This window comes from Oncorhynchus masou, chromosome 27 (assembly GCF_036934945.1).
Source record: "Oncorhynchus masou masou isolate Uvic2021 chromosome 27, UVic_Omas_1.1, whole genome shotgun sequence".
Taxonomy (NCBI): domain Eukaryota; kingdom Metazoa; phylum Chordata; class Actinopteri; order Salmoniformes; family Salmonidae; genus Oncorhynchus; species Oncorhynchus masou.
In genome coordinates, this window is record NC_088238.1 from 40,168,579 (window position 1) to 40,183,458 (window position 14,880).

Consider the following 14,880-nt stretch of genomic DNA (forward strand, 5'->3'; position numbering starts at 1 on the left):
CTATGTTGACCAAGACCCATAGTGTGTGTGACCATGTGTGTGTCAATCTGCTCCTTTGCGATGGACATTGAGTACTTTTAAGATACAATTTGTTATAATACACTCCAATCAATATCTGTCTCTAACGCCAATCTGTGGACACAAGAAATCTCCATTATAGTCTATGACAAGCTGAGTATGAGCAATTCTTCTCCAGTTAATGTTTTGTAGGAAAGAAGTGGTGACAGAGATACTCAGGTGACTCAATAATAAAACAAGAACATTGCATTTTAAAACACCATGCTGAGGTAATTAACTTCCTCATCACACAAGTATAGCCTATTATATAACATCCAAAGGTAGGTCAGAAGTTTAGGTTGAGATTTGCCATAGTTAGAGACTAAAAGCAACTAGAAACTCTCAGAAATAATGTCAATATGCTGACCGGTATAGTACTAATACTTTATCCTCCATTTTGCTTTACTTCCTATTTCTTTATTAACTGAGGGCTATTTTGGAGCCTCCCATATCACTAGTCTGGTGACATTTTGACTGACTGACAGTGTGACTGACCTACAGAGATTAATAAATGACTTCAAAGAGTCTTTCTCAGGCTCTCTCCGGTCCAAGGTGTAAGATAGTTAAAGTTCACTGTAAACCACATGATTTACCATAAGGAAAAGTGAATTCCTAGCCTGGTCCCAGATCTGTTTGTTCGGTCTTGCCAACTCCTATGGTCACTGTGATGCTAAATATAACAATGACCATAAGAGTTGGCAAAACAGTTCAACAGATCTGGGACCAGAAAAACAAAATTCAATGTCACTTCGCCTGCCCTAAATTAATTTGAGGGTTTTTAACGATAATAAGTCTACAGTGGTAGTGTGGATCAAACTACTAGAGCAGAAGGCAGAAGGCAACCAACTGAACCCAAAACACTGTTTGTGGTCCTCAATCCCTGCTATTGATATTCTGATATTGGAAAAATCAGTCTGCATGAACTATGAAATATCATGATGGTTCGTAGCTCTGGATAAGAGCGTCTGCTAAATGACTTAAATGTAATGTAAATGTAAATGTAGCAGAATGTCAGTCAAAACCCACAGTTAAATAACAGAGCTCATCTTAGAGAGAGAGAGAGAGAGAGAGAGAGAGAGAGAGAGAGAGAGAGAGGACCCATAAACGGACCCATAAACCATAACTACTCCAACTGCCGAGATCGGTTTTGCTTTTTAGATCGTAATTAATTACATGGACAGGTGGGACCTGATCCTAGATCAGTTAAATGTTACCTGTTGGGAAGCTGTCTTCAGACGTTGACATGGTTCCCCTTACACTGGCAGCTTCTCTGGAGAATGACCTCTCTGTAATAAACAGGTGCCTTGGTTAGGAATAGAGAGACACAACATATTATAAGCCTTGTCATAAGACATTTTAATGGGTCATACATGCTTAGAACAAGTCATAACTCTTTGTACTGGGATGCTTTAAGTTAAGTGGTAACAACGTATTACCAACAATTGAAGAAAGAATTTATACTATTGTGATAAATATAATTTTTTTTTAACTGGGTGGTTCGAGCCATGAATGCTGATTGGCTGACAAATGTGTTATATTAGACCTTATATCACGGGTATGACAAAACATTTATTTTTACTGCTCTAATTACGTTGGTAACCAGTTTATAATAGCAATAAGGCACGAGGGGATGTGGTATATGGCCAAAATACCATGGCTAAGGGATATTATTATGCACGACAACGCATAGTGCCTGCATACAGCCCTTAGCTGTGGTATATTGGTCATATGCCACAAACCCCCGAGCTGCCTTATTGCTATTATAAACTGGTTACCAACGTAGCATGCAAGATTGTAAAAAAAAACCGTAACAAATCAAACTTTCTATAACATTGTAGTACTTCATTGTTCATTTTGGTGAGTCAGAGGGTGACATGTCTTTCATGTTGTTTATTATGACAAGTGCAGGAAAGAGAGATAGAGAAAGAGAGAGAGAGAGCGAGAGAACAGGAGGCATCTGCCAAGCTCTGATTTCATAGTGTCCCCATCTAAACAGGAAGAATAGAAAGGGGGGGAAAGGGAACAAAACAGACCACCATAGACCTTTAAATCATCAAGTTGTCAAATAATTCAATCAATTGGAGCTATTATGACTATTCATAGTACTAGACAATCAATCATCAAAATATTAGCATGGTCAAATTCGTTTTACATTAGATATTAGGTGGATATTCGTTTTTTCTCTCATCAATAGTTATTGGACCAAGCATGCCATCACTATGAAAATGATATATTCTGAATCGGGGGAGGATGGAAGAAAATCCATCCGTCCCTGATTCAGAATATATCATTTTCACAGTCATGGCACACTTTGTGTAAAAACTATTGAAGACTGAAAGCCAGAAGAATATTCTCGTAATACATTTCAAAACAAAAAAAGCAGTGGATTTGTGTCCATCCTTACCCCACTCAGAATATATAATCTTCATAGTCATGGCACACTTTGTGTAAGATGTATTGAAGATTGAAAGAAGAAAAATACATCTACAGTACCAATCAAAAGTTTAGACACACCTACTCCTTCAAGGGTTTTTCTTTATTTTTACTATTTTCCACATTGTGGAATAATAGTGAAGACATGAAAACTATGAAATAGCACATATGTAGTAACTAACCGCGATGACAGCTTTGCACACTCAAACCATCAAGTGCTATGATGAAACTGGCTCTCACGAGGACCACCACAAGAAAGGCCCAGAGTTACCTCCGCTGCAGAGGATAAGTTCATTAGAGTTACCAGCCTCAGAAATTGCAACCCAAATAAATGCTTCACAGAGTTCAAGTAACAGACACATCTCAACATCAACTGTTCAGAGGAGTCTGGGTGAATCAGGCCTTCATGGTTGATTACTGCAAAGAAACCACCACTAAAGGACATCAATATGAAGAAGAGACTTGCTTGGGCCAAAAGACTTGAGCAATGGGCATAAGACAGGTAGAAATTTGTCCTTTGTTTAGGAGTCCAAATTTGAGATTGTTGGTTCCAACTGCCGTGTCTTTGTGAGATGCAGAGTAGGTGAACGGATGATCTCTACATGTGTGGTTCCCACCGTGAAGCATGGAGGCAGAGGTGTGATGGTGTGGGAGTGCTTTGCTGGTGACACTGTCTGTGATGTATTTAGAATTCAGGGCACACTTAACCAGCATGGCTACCACAGCATTCTGAAGCAATACGCCAGCCCATCTGGTTTGCTCTTAGTGGGACTATCATTTGTTTTTCAACAGGACAATGAACCAAAACACACCTCCAGGCTGTATAAGGGCTATTTGACCAAGAAAGAGAGTGATGGAGTGCAGCATCAGATCGACTGGCCTCCACAATCACCTAACCTCAACCCAACTGAGATGGTTTGGGATGAGTTGGACCACAGAGTGAAGGAAATGCCGCCAACAAGGGCTCAGCATATGTGGGAACTCCTTCAAGACTGTTGGCAAAGCATTCCTCATGAAGCTGGTTGAGAGAACGCCAAGAGTGTGCAAAGCTGTCATCGAGGCAAAGGGTGGCTACTTTGAAGAATCTAAAATACAAGATGTATTTTGATTTGTTTAATCCTTTTTTGGTTACTACATGATTACATATGTGTTATTTCATAGTTTTGATGTCTTCACTATTATTTCTACAATGTAGAAAATAGTAATAATAAAGAAAAACCCTAGAATGAGTAGGTGTGTCCAAACTTTGGCTGGTACTGTACATATTTCAAGAAACAAACAAAGTGGTTGATTCTGAATATATAATTGTCACAGTCATGGCAGGCTTTGGTAAAAGCCATTGAAGATTGAAAGTCTGAATATTTTTCTCTCTCCAAATTTCCCCACAAAAAAACAGCTTGTAGATTGTTGTCCATCCTCCGCTGATGCAGAATATATCGTTATCATAGTCGTGGCACGCTTTATGTAAGAGCTATTGAAGATTGAAATCAGAAATTCTATTTTATTTTAATTTTAACTATGGATTATTCTCCATCCACCCCTGATTCAGAATATGCCATCTTCATATTTATGGCATGCTTGGTTCAATAGCTATTTAGAAGAGAAAACCGAATAACCACCGAATATCCGATATAAAAATAATTTCACATTGGTCAAACTATTCCTAAAGATTATCATTACCTAAAGGTTTATATTTGAGAAAACAAATACATCTAATGATTATATAGGCCTTGGCCTGTAATATATCCCAAAATAGTCCTAATTAATAACAATATCAAGGTAGACTACTACTGCAGAGGGTTGTACATCTGTACTTTTTTACTTGTATCACTGACTCACCCATTTTTCTACTTCGGGTGATAGTCTCAATTTTTACCGGATCATGGTGATGATGCTTGTGGTCATCTGCTGAGAGCTTTCTCCGGTAACGGCGACTCGTGTCAACTCCGTTACCCACCGCCACCGGGACCGGTTCTACCTCCTGTTCCGCATTTGACATCTTCGATCAAATAGTTTCCCACTTCTCCATGTAACCTTAGGGGCTCTACCGAAAACTCCGCGATCGACAGTGGATCACGCGCCACCGCGCCCTCCTTGCGCCTCACGCGCACTATCCACGCAGAACGCATAAGGGCTCATAAACTTTTACTATCTCGTCGAATATAACATGAAACGTTTGAGTAAACCCCACACTTAGAGATGTATTGTCATAGAATAATAGCAATATGGTGTTGTCAACTTGTTACTTACGGTATTCTAAAGTTATATATTTAGAGAAAATCGCTGTTTTGCTTATTGATTTCCCAACATCATCAGAATTGTCATGTCCTTTCCTGTGACGTTTGGCTCATGAGACACTCCAGTTCACTGTTTCACAGGTGCGGAGAAAGTGCACTGAACAGGTTAATAATCCCTGACTAAACAAATAACGTTTCTTTATTTTCCAAAATCCACAGCGCTGACTGTTCTGTCAACAGAAACTGGAATTCCCAGTTTTAAATATTGGCCTGTGGGAAAGACTTATTTTCTCAATCCTCAAATGCATTTTTCCAGAATTTTGAGTTCCTGGTGTTTTATATTAAAACAATCCAGCTCTCTGACTGTATAGTGTCATTTATGATTCCTTGGTATCTCAGCTATTTCACATTCTGAAACGGATACTGCAGTAAACTAGTCAGAATCAAATAATATCAAATTGTATCGGTCACACATATTTAGCAGATGTTATTGCGGATGCAGCGTAGCGAAATGCTTGTACGCACGCGTACACACACGAGAAAATGTGTAAATCCAAATGTATTACGCGTTATCCAAATCTAAGAATGTTTAACACTTGCATAGACCTTTGATACAATTTATAATTCCAATTCTTATATAGCCGATAGGCCTAGCCATTGCATCATTTGAACATTTCCACAGTGTCCCCTGCATGTCCTTCGCCAAAACTAAACTCTGGCACATCATAGGAAACATCAGCGTTTCCCTTTCCTCTTCTATATCAGCCTGGAGTTAACACTTAGTATAGTCTGCTGTAGGTTTACACTACAGCGCTATAGAGTCCAACTGACTGAAAAGAATGACCCAAACTTTCCATTAGTATCTGTAGTATTAAATGTGGTTTCAATCACTTTTCGCACTACTAAGAATTGTGTAACCTATGAAATGCGGACACAAAGCAAACATAAAAACACACAATAATAGCCCATAACACAATAACAAAATATGTAATCAATGCAACATAATATTTAAAAAATGTCTAAGCTACTTTAAAAAAAAGTTTTTTATGACAGAAATACTTTGTGATATGCATGTTTTCTTTCTGAAAAAGTCGTGTATTTAGTTCTGCTGTTTACCAGGAAATATTAACCTACCTTAAAAAAATAGAACACATGGTAGATATCAATTATGACATCAGGGTTCCATGATAATTGAGTTCTATGATGTATCCGAATTTTCACATGATTCCCTGGGAAACAGAACCAAACATTAGACTGGAATGCATTTTTCCCCAAATATATGCAAATAATTTCATAACTCAAACATTACTTTCAATGAGCAGAGGTGTGTGAGTTACAATGACATCCAAACTTTTTCAATCCCCCATTCTTCACCAAGAAATGGATCTAAGAAGTGGTAAGACTACAAACTGTTAAATTATTAAAATATTGTGAATGTATTTCCATAAAATGTTTACTATAAAGAAGGTTTATTTGCTTGAATGTGTCTTTTTCTCTGTAATTTACAAATAAGTCAGCATACATTTCCAAGTACTGGCTTGATGACCCAAATGGCACCCTATTCCCTATGCAGTGCACAACTTTTGACCAGGGATAGGGTTCTGTTCAAAAGTAGTGTACTATGTAGGGAATAGGCTGCTGCTTTGGACATTAACCTTTACTTCTGTCTGTCTTCCCTCAACAGTGTATTTTGATGAGGTATTTAGCATTGAGGAGCATGACCAGCCGTCTGGCAGGGCCAAATGGTGCTACTCCATACCCGATGACCCTGAGGCAAACCTGGGAGGCACCTCTAGAGTCCCCGACCACCTCCAGGCTGGTTTCCTCTACCATGTCTCCATCCTCCAGCATCTGACTGAGGGAACAGATGACCAGGGCTTCCAGAGCTACCAATGTGGCCTGTGTCGGCTGCCCCTTCCCAGCCTTGCTTCCCTCCAGGCCCACCTCTTGGTCAGCTGGACCCACAGCACAGGCTGTAACCGCCTCTACAGTGACATGATCAGGCTGTGTCCGTCTCCTCCTCCTCCATTGGTGCATGTATCTGAGGAGCCATCACCGTCTTCCCCCAGCCATGTCCACAATAACCAGCAGGACCAGGAGGCTGATAGGGCCTGTCATATCTACTCCATCCCCAATGACCTTGAGGCGAAACTGGGATCGCGACGAGGCAGATGCACTGACCACCTCCAGGCCGACTTCGTCCGCTATGTCTCCAGCCAGGTCTATGTGTGTTGTATGTGTGTGTTGTGTGTGTATAGTGTATGTGTGTGGAGGAAGGGGGAGAATTGAGCAGAAGACACATTTCTGTTGTTTACTGAAATATATGGGCAATAAAGTTGTATTGTATTTTATTGTAGGCCTCCAATAACAGTCCAGGCTACCACCGGGGCTACCAGGGCTCTGAGGGCTACCAGTGTGCCCTGTGTCAGCTGCCCTTCCCAAGCCTGGCCTGCCTCCAGGCCCACCTTCTAGACAGCTGGGAAGACAGGCAGGCCTGTAGTTTCCTCTACAGCCAGATGATCAGGCGTTGTCCCTCTCCTCCTCATCCTATGGTGGTGAAACCAGTGCTGCGCATCACTGACTCCTCCTGCTCATCCACTGTTTCAGTCACAAAGAAACTTCCAAGACGCCATGCAGAGCACCTTCATCCATACTTGCCTTCCACTTCATCATCCTCAGTCTCAGCCACTGTGGCATCTTCATCATCCAGGCACCATGAGCATGTATTGTCTCCAGCCCTGCCTACCTCCTCCTCCTCCTCCACCTCAGCCATAATACCCTCGAGAAAGAGAAGGAGAGACAACGACGTGAGCTCGAGAGGGTCCCCCAGGAGCCCCAGCCTCCACCCCAGCTTTAGCACTTTGTCTCGGGGAGATGAGAGCCAGCAGGCTGGCTCCTCCTTGATGAGACCCATGGATAACCTCCAGAGCTACCTCCCTCAGCCCTACTGTTCCCAGCCCAGCCACAGTACTCTGTCTTGGGGGGAGGAGAGCCATCAGGCAGGCCCCAGCAAGAGACATAGAAAGCTGGAAGCCACCACACAGGGATACCCTGGACCCAACTGCACAGCAAGCAGGCGAACGACGTGCAAGACAAAGTGCAAGATGCTACAGAGGAAAGCCCTTGTGTATCCTCATGAAGTTGGCCCCAGCGATATGCCCAGGGCTAGACCTACTTTGTGAAGATGAATAGGTCATTAAGTAATGTTTTTTTAGGTTCTGGTGTGTTTTCAGTCCACTGTTGACTTGTTTTTTACTTAAGTGTGCATGACTATTATCTATGTAAGGTTTGGGTCAATTCAATTCCAATGTTTTCTTATAGGAGGCAATGACAAAAATGTGATTTGATTCAGGAATTTCTGTTTAATTTCTCAATATCTATGCACCATTTGGTACCATGTAGTTATGAATTGGGGTTAGAAATAAGGAATACCTGTTGATATCAAGTTATTTCATGATAAATGCTACACACTTAGGACAGCCAAATTAACCCTTTTGGAACCCTTTTTTACAAGAGTGTGGTTGTAAACACTATATGAAATAGTACCGTAAAATAAAGTTACCACATAGCCAATTTATGCGAATCCTATATATATAAAAAAAAAATCTCCATGAATTTATTTGCTCTGCATTTGATGAATTTAAATAAAATTGAAAAGAAACATCATACATTTTTTTTGTGCTTTGTTTTGTTTAACCAAATAAATTAGTTGTATTTGCATTGTTCAGAATCAGAAATGAAATAGAAATACCATACGTTCAAAATACTTTTTACACGTCTAATTGGGTGCCCAATACTGTACCCCAAATAATAGCCTTGACAACACTATTAACAACGCTATTAACTATCACTAATGTCAAACTACAAATACACTTTAAAAAAATAATGTTCAAGATATCAGGTACAAGATACCCAATACAATAATACCCTTGACAATACACTTTGTTTATAATTTGTCACACACACACACACACACACACACACACACACACACACACACACACACACACACACACACACACACACACACACACACACACACACACACACACACACACACACACACACACCGTGTGACTGACTGACTGCCTGTGAGAGAGCCACGGTCAGTCACACTGTGTTAAGTGTGTTTGGCGGTGTTTGGCTTTCTGACCTAGACACATTTAGCCAGGTAATCACCTGGTAATGCTCTTTGATGGATGGAGGGATAGACAGAGCAGAGGGAGGGGAGAGAGAAGGAGGGGAGGTATGAAGGTTGAGGAGAGCAAGTGGACTCAGTCCTGTCATTCACATTACTGCAGGAGGACCAGCTAAAGGTAAGGACATTTTCTGTCTGTAATATTTGCATTAAATAGAGAGTGGAAGTGACTTTTCCTTGCAGATTGGTTGATTACCTACACCATGTCTGTGTACGTGTGCATGTCCCTAAAGTAGGTTACAGTAAAAATATATATATACACTGTACATTGTAACATACACCGTATAGGTGCAGTGAAATGTGTTGTTTTACAAGGTCAGCCATAACACCCCTGGAGCAAATTAGGGTTAAGTGCTTTGCTCAAGGGCACATCCAATTTCTCACTTTGCCCGCTCAGGTATTCAAACCAGCGACCTTTCAGTTACTGGCCAAACACTCTAACCACTATGCTACCTATTTTCACAGTGTGTTGAGTATGCATTGCAAACCGTGACACCTGGCAATATCAGTTTCTGAGAATGTAGCTATCAACACACACCCACGCACGCACGCACGCACGCACGCACGCACACACCACACACACACACACACACACACACACACACACACACACACACACACACACACACACACACACACACACACACACACACACACACACACACACACACACACACACACACTCATCTGTGCATTCATTTTATTCAGGATGTCTAAGACCCCGTCCACCACGTCTGCAGCCTCTGTAATGTCTGCAGCCTCTGTAACCTCTGTAACCTCTGCAACCTCTACAGACAGGTAAGGTCAATGTGTACTTTTGAGACTGGGGAACTCGATTGACCATGATGGGCACAATAGAGTTATTGAGAGACATTGGCTCCGTACACAGTCAGTTTGAACAAGTGATATTGTTGACTCAATGGTTGTGATTTACCTGACGTGTTTGTGATGCCCTAAAATATCGACAAAACCGTCAAGCGGCGTCTCCACAATACTTGTATGAATATTTTTGTGCAGAAAAACTCTATTGTATCACAACTATTAGTTGTAAAACTTGAAGATGTACAAAGCCATTGAGAGATGATCCTATTTGTGTGGCATTGCCACGTTTATTAAGGTGTCAAGATAGCTCGTGCCAATGTCTCCAATATTGTGAACACCTGGTGCCTCTTGGCTCATGTTCTGTAGCAAAGGTGGCAAATCCCGGAAGACTTCGTCCTCGAGTTCGGAGTCGGCTCCCAAGAAGGTGTCTAAGAAAGAGCAGAAGAGGAAAGACATGGAGAAGATACACACCACCCTGCTCAGCAGCGTGTTTGGAGCGGTACGCGCCCCCCCCCCACACACACACACACATTTAACTAGGCAAGTCAGTTAAGAACAAATTATTTTTCACAATGATGGCCTACACCGGCCGAACCCAGACGACACTGGGCCAATTGTGCACCACCCTATGGGACTCCCAATTACAGCCGGTTGTTATACAGCCTGGATTCGAACCAGGGTGTCTGTAGTGATGCCTCTCGCATTTAGATGCAGTGCTTTAGACCACTGCGCCGCTCGGGAGCGCACACACACATTAAAGTTACTTTCACCTCTGAGCTATAACCCTAAGTAGCGACATGCTAGGCTAACAACAGTCCGGTGTTTTTTTTCTTCACACGGGGACATTGATATGCATGCAAAGGAATGAGAAGTCATAGAAGCTACAACATTAGCTAAGCTCCTGATCTTTGCATGCTGTGCGTGTGTGAGTGGGTGCCTGTGCTTTCGTGCCTGCCTATCTGCTTGTCTACCTGCGTGTGCCTGCGTGTGTATGTGCCTTCCTGCCTGCATTTGTGTGTGTGTAGGTAATAACTGTCTAAGCCCCCCCCCACACACACACACACACACACACACACACACACACACACACACACACACACACACACACACACACACACACCTTAGTTATCCTCTCCAGCTAATCCTTATAGACACAGCAGTATTATTAGATCCTTAGTGTGGCTCAGCGTCACCATTCATTAGGATTAAGGGGTAGAAGCTGCCGGAAGAGCATCGATCACAAAGGGAAAGTTGTATGATTGTTTTAGGAACTTGTTTTGTTTGGGATATTTGTAAACGTTTAGACCCACTAGTAACCGGTGTGATATTGACGTCTGATGTTTAATGAACAGTTTCTGCTTTTCATACTTTGTTTCTCGACACTGTAAAACTTAGCTTGGAGACATTGATTTAGGATAGAATAATTCGGACTAGAACTTAAACTAGATCATATTGAGTGTGTGTAGGCTATGCGTGTAAAAACAACACGCTGGGGCGGCAGGTAGCCTAGTGATTAGATTAATTTGTTCTTAACTGACCTGCCTAGTTAAACAAATAAAAAACACACGTGTGAATGAGGTTGACTGGTGTCCCAAACAAACAGAATAGAAACCATAACGATTTAATACAGAATGATCAGGAAACATCCCCACCTGTCCCCGATCCCTCATGAACTTCCTACCACACCAGGTCGACCTGATCCAAAAACCTCCAACCTCCTCTTACACAACTGTGTAAATCTCAAATCGCCTGTGCTCAACATCCATCCAAAAGTACCTGAATTTGACTCTTTAAGGTGAACCCCATCCAGTATATCTGGATCCAAACACTATAATATTACTCAAAAGGCAGACAGTGTTGTTTCTCTATGGCAGATCCCTCACTAAAACACACCCTACATTGCCAAAAGTATGTGGACACCTGCTCCTCGAACATCTCATTCCAAAATCATGGGCATTAATATGGAGTTTCCTCTAGATGTTGTAACCCCCCATTCAGCCACAAGAGCATTAGTGAGGTTGGGCACTGATGTTGGGCGATTAGGCCTGGCTCATAGTCGGCATTCCAATTCATCCCAAAAGTATTCAATGGGGTTGAGGTCACGGATCTGTGCAGGCCAGTCAAGTTCTTCAGCACCGATCTCGACAAACCATTTCTGTATAGACCTCGCTTTGTGAACGGGGGTATTGTCATGCTGAAACAGGTAAGGGCCTTCCCCAAACTGTTACCACAAAGTTGAAAGCACAGAATCGTCTAGAATGTCATTGTATGCTATAGCGTTAAGTTTTCCCATCACTGGAACTAAGGGGCCTAGCCTGAACTATGAAAAACAGCCCCAGACCATTATTTATCCTCCACCAAACTTGACAGTTGGCACTAGGCATTCTGACAGGTAGCATTCCTCTGGCATTTACCAAACCCAGATGAGTCCATCGGACTGCCAGATGGTGAAGTGTGACTCATCACTGAAGGGAAAGCGTTTCCACTGCTCCAGAGTCCAATGGCTGCGAGCTTTACACCACTCTAGCTGACGCTTGGCATTGCTCATGGTGACCTTAAGCTTGGCCATGCTCGGGCCATGGAAACCCATTTCATGAAGCTCCCGACGATGATGTTGGATGATGTTGCTTCCAGAGGCAGTTTGGAACTATATAGTGAGTGTTGCAACCAAGGATATACGATTTTTACATACCACACGCTTCAGCACTCGGCGGTCCCATTCTGTGAGTTTGTGTGGACAATCACTTTGCGGCTGAGCCGTTGTTGCTCCTAGACTTTTCCACTTCACAATAACTGCACTTACAGTTTCCGGGGCAGCTCTAGCAGAGCAGAAATTTGATGAACTGACTTGTTGAAGAGGTGGCATCCTATGACGGTGCCATGTTGAAAGTCACTGAGCTCTTCAGTAAGGCCATTCTACTGCCAATGTTTCTCTATGGATTTTGTACACCTGCCAGCAACGGGTGTGGCTGAAATAGCCAAATCCACTAATTTGAAGGGGTGTCCACATACTTTTGTTATATAGTGTCTCTCCTTTGCCCGTTGTCTTCCTTTAGGAGAGGGAGTTGGCCCAAGCAGAGTTGGATGGTGAGTCTTCTTATCCCAGTGATATTGCACATACAATAGAATGCTTACTTACAGTAGATTGAGTAGTTGCACAATTTATTACACTGAACCAGTGTTACTCAAGTTAGGATTCAGACAGGCATTATATTTGTGAAAAGTGGGTAGCTTTGAATCATCCATAGAAATAGTTTGACTAGATTGGGGAAAAGCCCCTCAGACCACGGCAATTTGACGGTATATTCATGGGTACACTCAATATGGCAGCCAGGCCACCCATCACAGAACGTTGACGTGAATGGCGATGTCCTTTCTGGTAATTCTATTTCTATGGTGTCATCATCAACTTCTGACCTATAACCTTTAACCTTTGGCACAGAGCTGGACTTTGCCTTCAAGGAGTTTGACTACGACTGTGACGGCTACCTGAACTACAAGGACGTAGCTGAGTGCATGAGGACCATGGGCTACATGCCCACTGAGATGGAGCTGCTGGAGATAGTGCAACAGATCAAAATGAGGAGTATGTCCATTTTAAGCTATTTTCATTTAAATGTGCCTATTGTCCAGTTCCTACCTGTGTCCTGACTGTTGATTGGCTGTCTCACTTCAGTGGGCGGTCTGATGGACTTTGACGATTTCTGTGAGCTGATGGGTCCCAGGATAATGGGAGAGACAGCAGACATGCTGGGGCTGAAAGAGCTCAGGTCTGCCTTCTCACAGGTAGGAGACTGACACAGAGCCAAAGAGACTGAAATTGAGTGAATGCTCATAAAACACAGGCCTACAAACACAGACATTATGGCCCTACACAAACTCTCATTAAAATCTCCCAGCTTCTTCATTATTGTTAGGCCCTCAGTCAATATGAACTCCCATGTTCACTTAATCACCCACATTCTCTCCTCCTCAACATCCCTCCATCATAACTTTCCCCTCTCCTCCCCTCAGTTTGACCAGGACTGTGATGGGAAGATCAGCCAGGATGAGATGAAGGAGGCGGTGAAGAGTCTACTGGGGGAGAAACTGAAGAAAGGAGAGCTGGAAGAGATACTCAAAGAGATAGACATCAACGGAGACGGAAGCATCGACTTTGATGGTAAGGAGATAACTGTGCATAGACATACACACACATGTATGGTCACACACACATGGAGGAAACACTCACAAACATGCAGAAACAGGTCAACACACACAGAAGTAAGATCACACACACACACACACACACACACACACACACACACACACACACACACACACACACACACACACACACACACACACACACACACACACACACACACACACACACACACACACACACACACACACACACAATTATCTAATGTAGTGGTGACCATACATTTTGTAGCCTCTCTCATTTCCCTCTCTTGCCTTCCAGAGTTCGTCATGATTTTGTCCATTCGGTAAGTGCTGGAAGACCTGAGAGGATGCTATCATTTGTGTGTAGGATCAGCTTTACGGATGAGATGTACTCCTCCATTTCCACACTGCTCCTTTTCTCCCCTCTCCGGTTCTCTCCTCCTCTGTTCTCTCCTCTATACTCTGTCACTGAGAAAATAAATATGATGTACAATGGGCAAGATTATATTCGAAAATGTATTTGGATTAATCCGTTTGTAGACACTGATTGGCTGTATGACATCTAAATAAAATACCATTTTGATATTTTAATAAAGAATTAGAATTTCAGAATTACAACCTAGGACTTTTGAAAAACACATTTTTTTGTAGTCTGCGTTTTCTAAGTACAAAATAAAGACATGGGACAGAAGAAATATCTACACGTACAGTCCAAGTCGGAAGTTTACATACACTTTAGCCAAACACATTTAAACTCGGTTTTCACAATCCCTGACATTTAATCCAAGTAAAAATGCCCTGTTTTAGGTCAGTTAGGATCACCACTTAAGAATGTGAAATGTCAGAATAATAGTAGAGAGAATGATTTATTTCATCTTTTATATCTTTCATCACATCCCCAGTGGGTCAGAAGTTCAAATACACTTAATTAGTATTTTGAAGCATTGCCTTAAAATTGTTTAACTT

General features: G+C 42.2%; 1 protein-coding gene across 1 annotated transcript; it reads left to right on the top strand.

Moving 5' to 3' along the window:
- Window positions 1-9,634: 9,634 nt before the first annotated feature.
- On the top strand, window positions 9,635-14,241 carry si:cabz01076231.1 (calcium-binding protein 2). The gene is made up of 7 exons (XM_064939025.1): window positions 9,635-9,723; window positions 10,114-10,246; window positions 12,804-12,834; window positions 13,190-13,333; window positions 13,424-13,533; window positions 13,762-13,909; window positions 14,213-14,241. The coding sequence occupies exons 1-7, from the start codon at window positions 9,635-9,637 to the stop codon at window positions 14,239-14,241; spliced, it is 684 nt and encodes a 227-aa protein (XP_064795097.1).
- The last annotated feature ends 639 nt before the right edge of the window (window positions 14,242-14,880 follow it).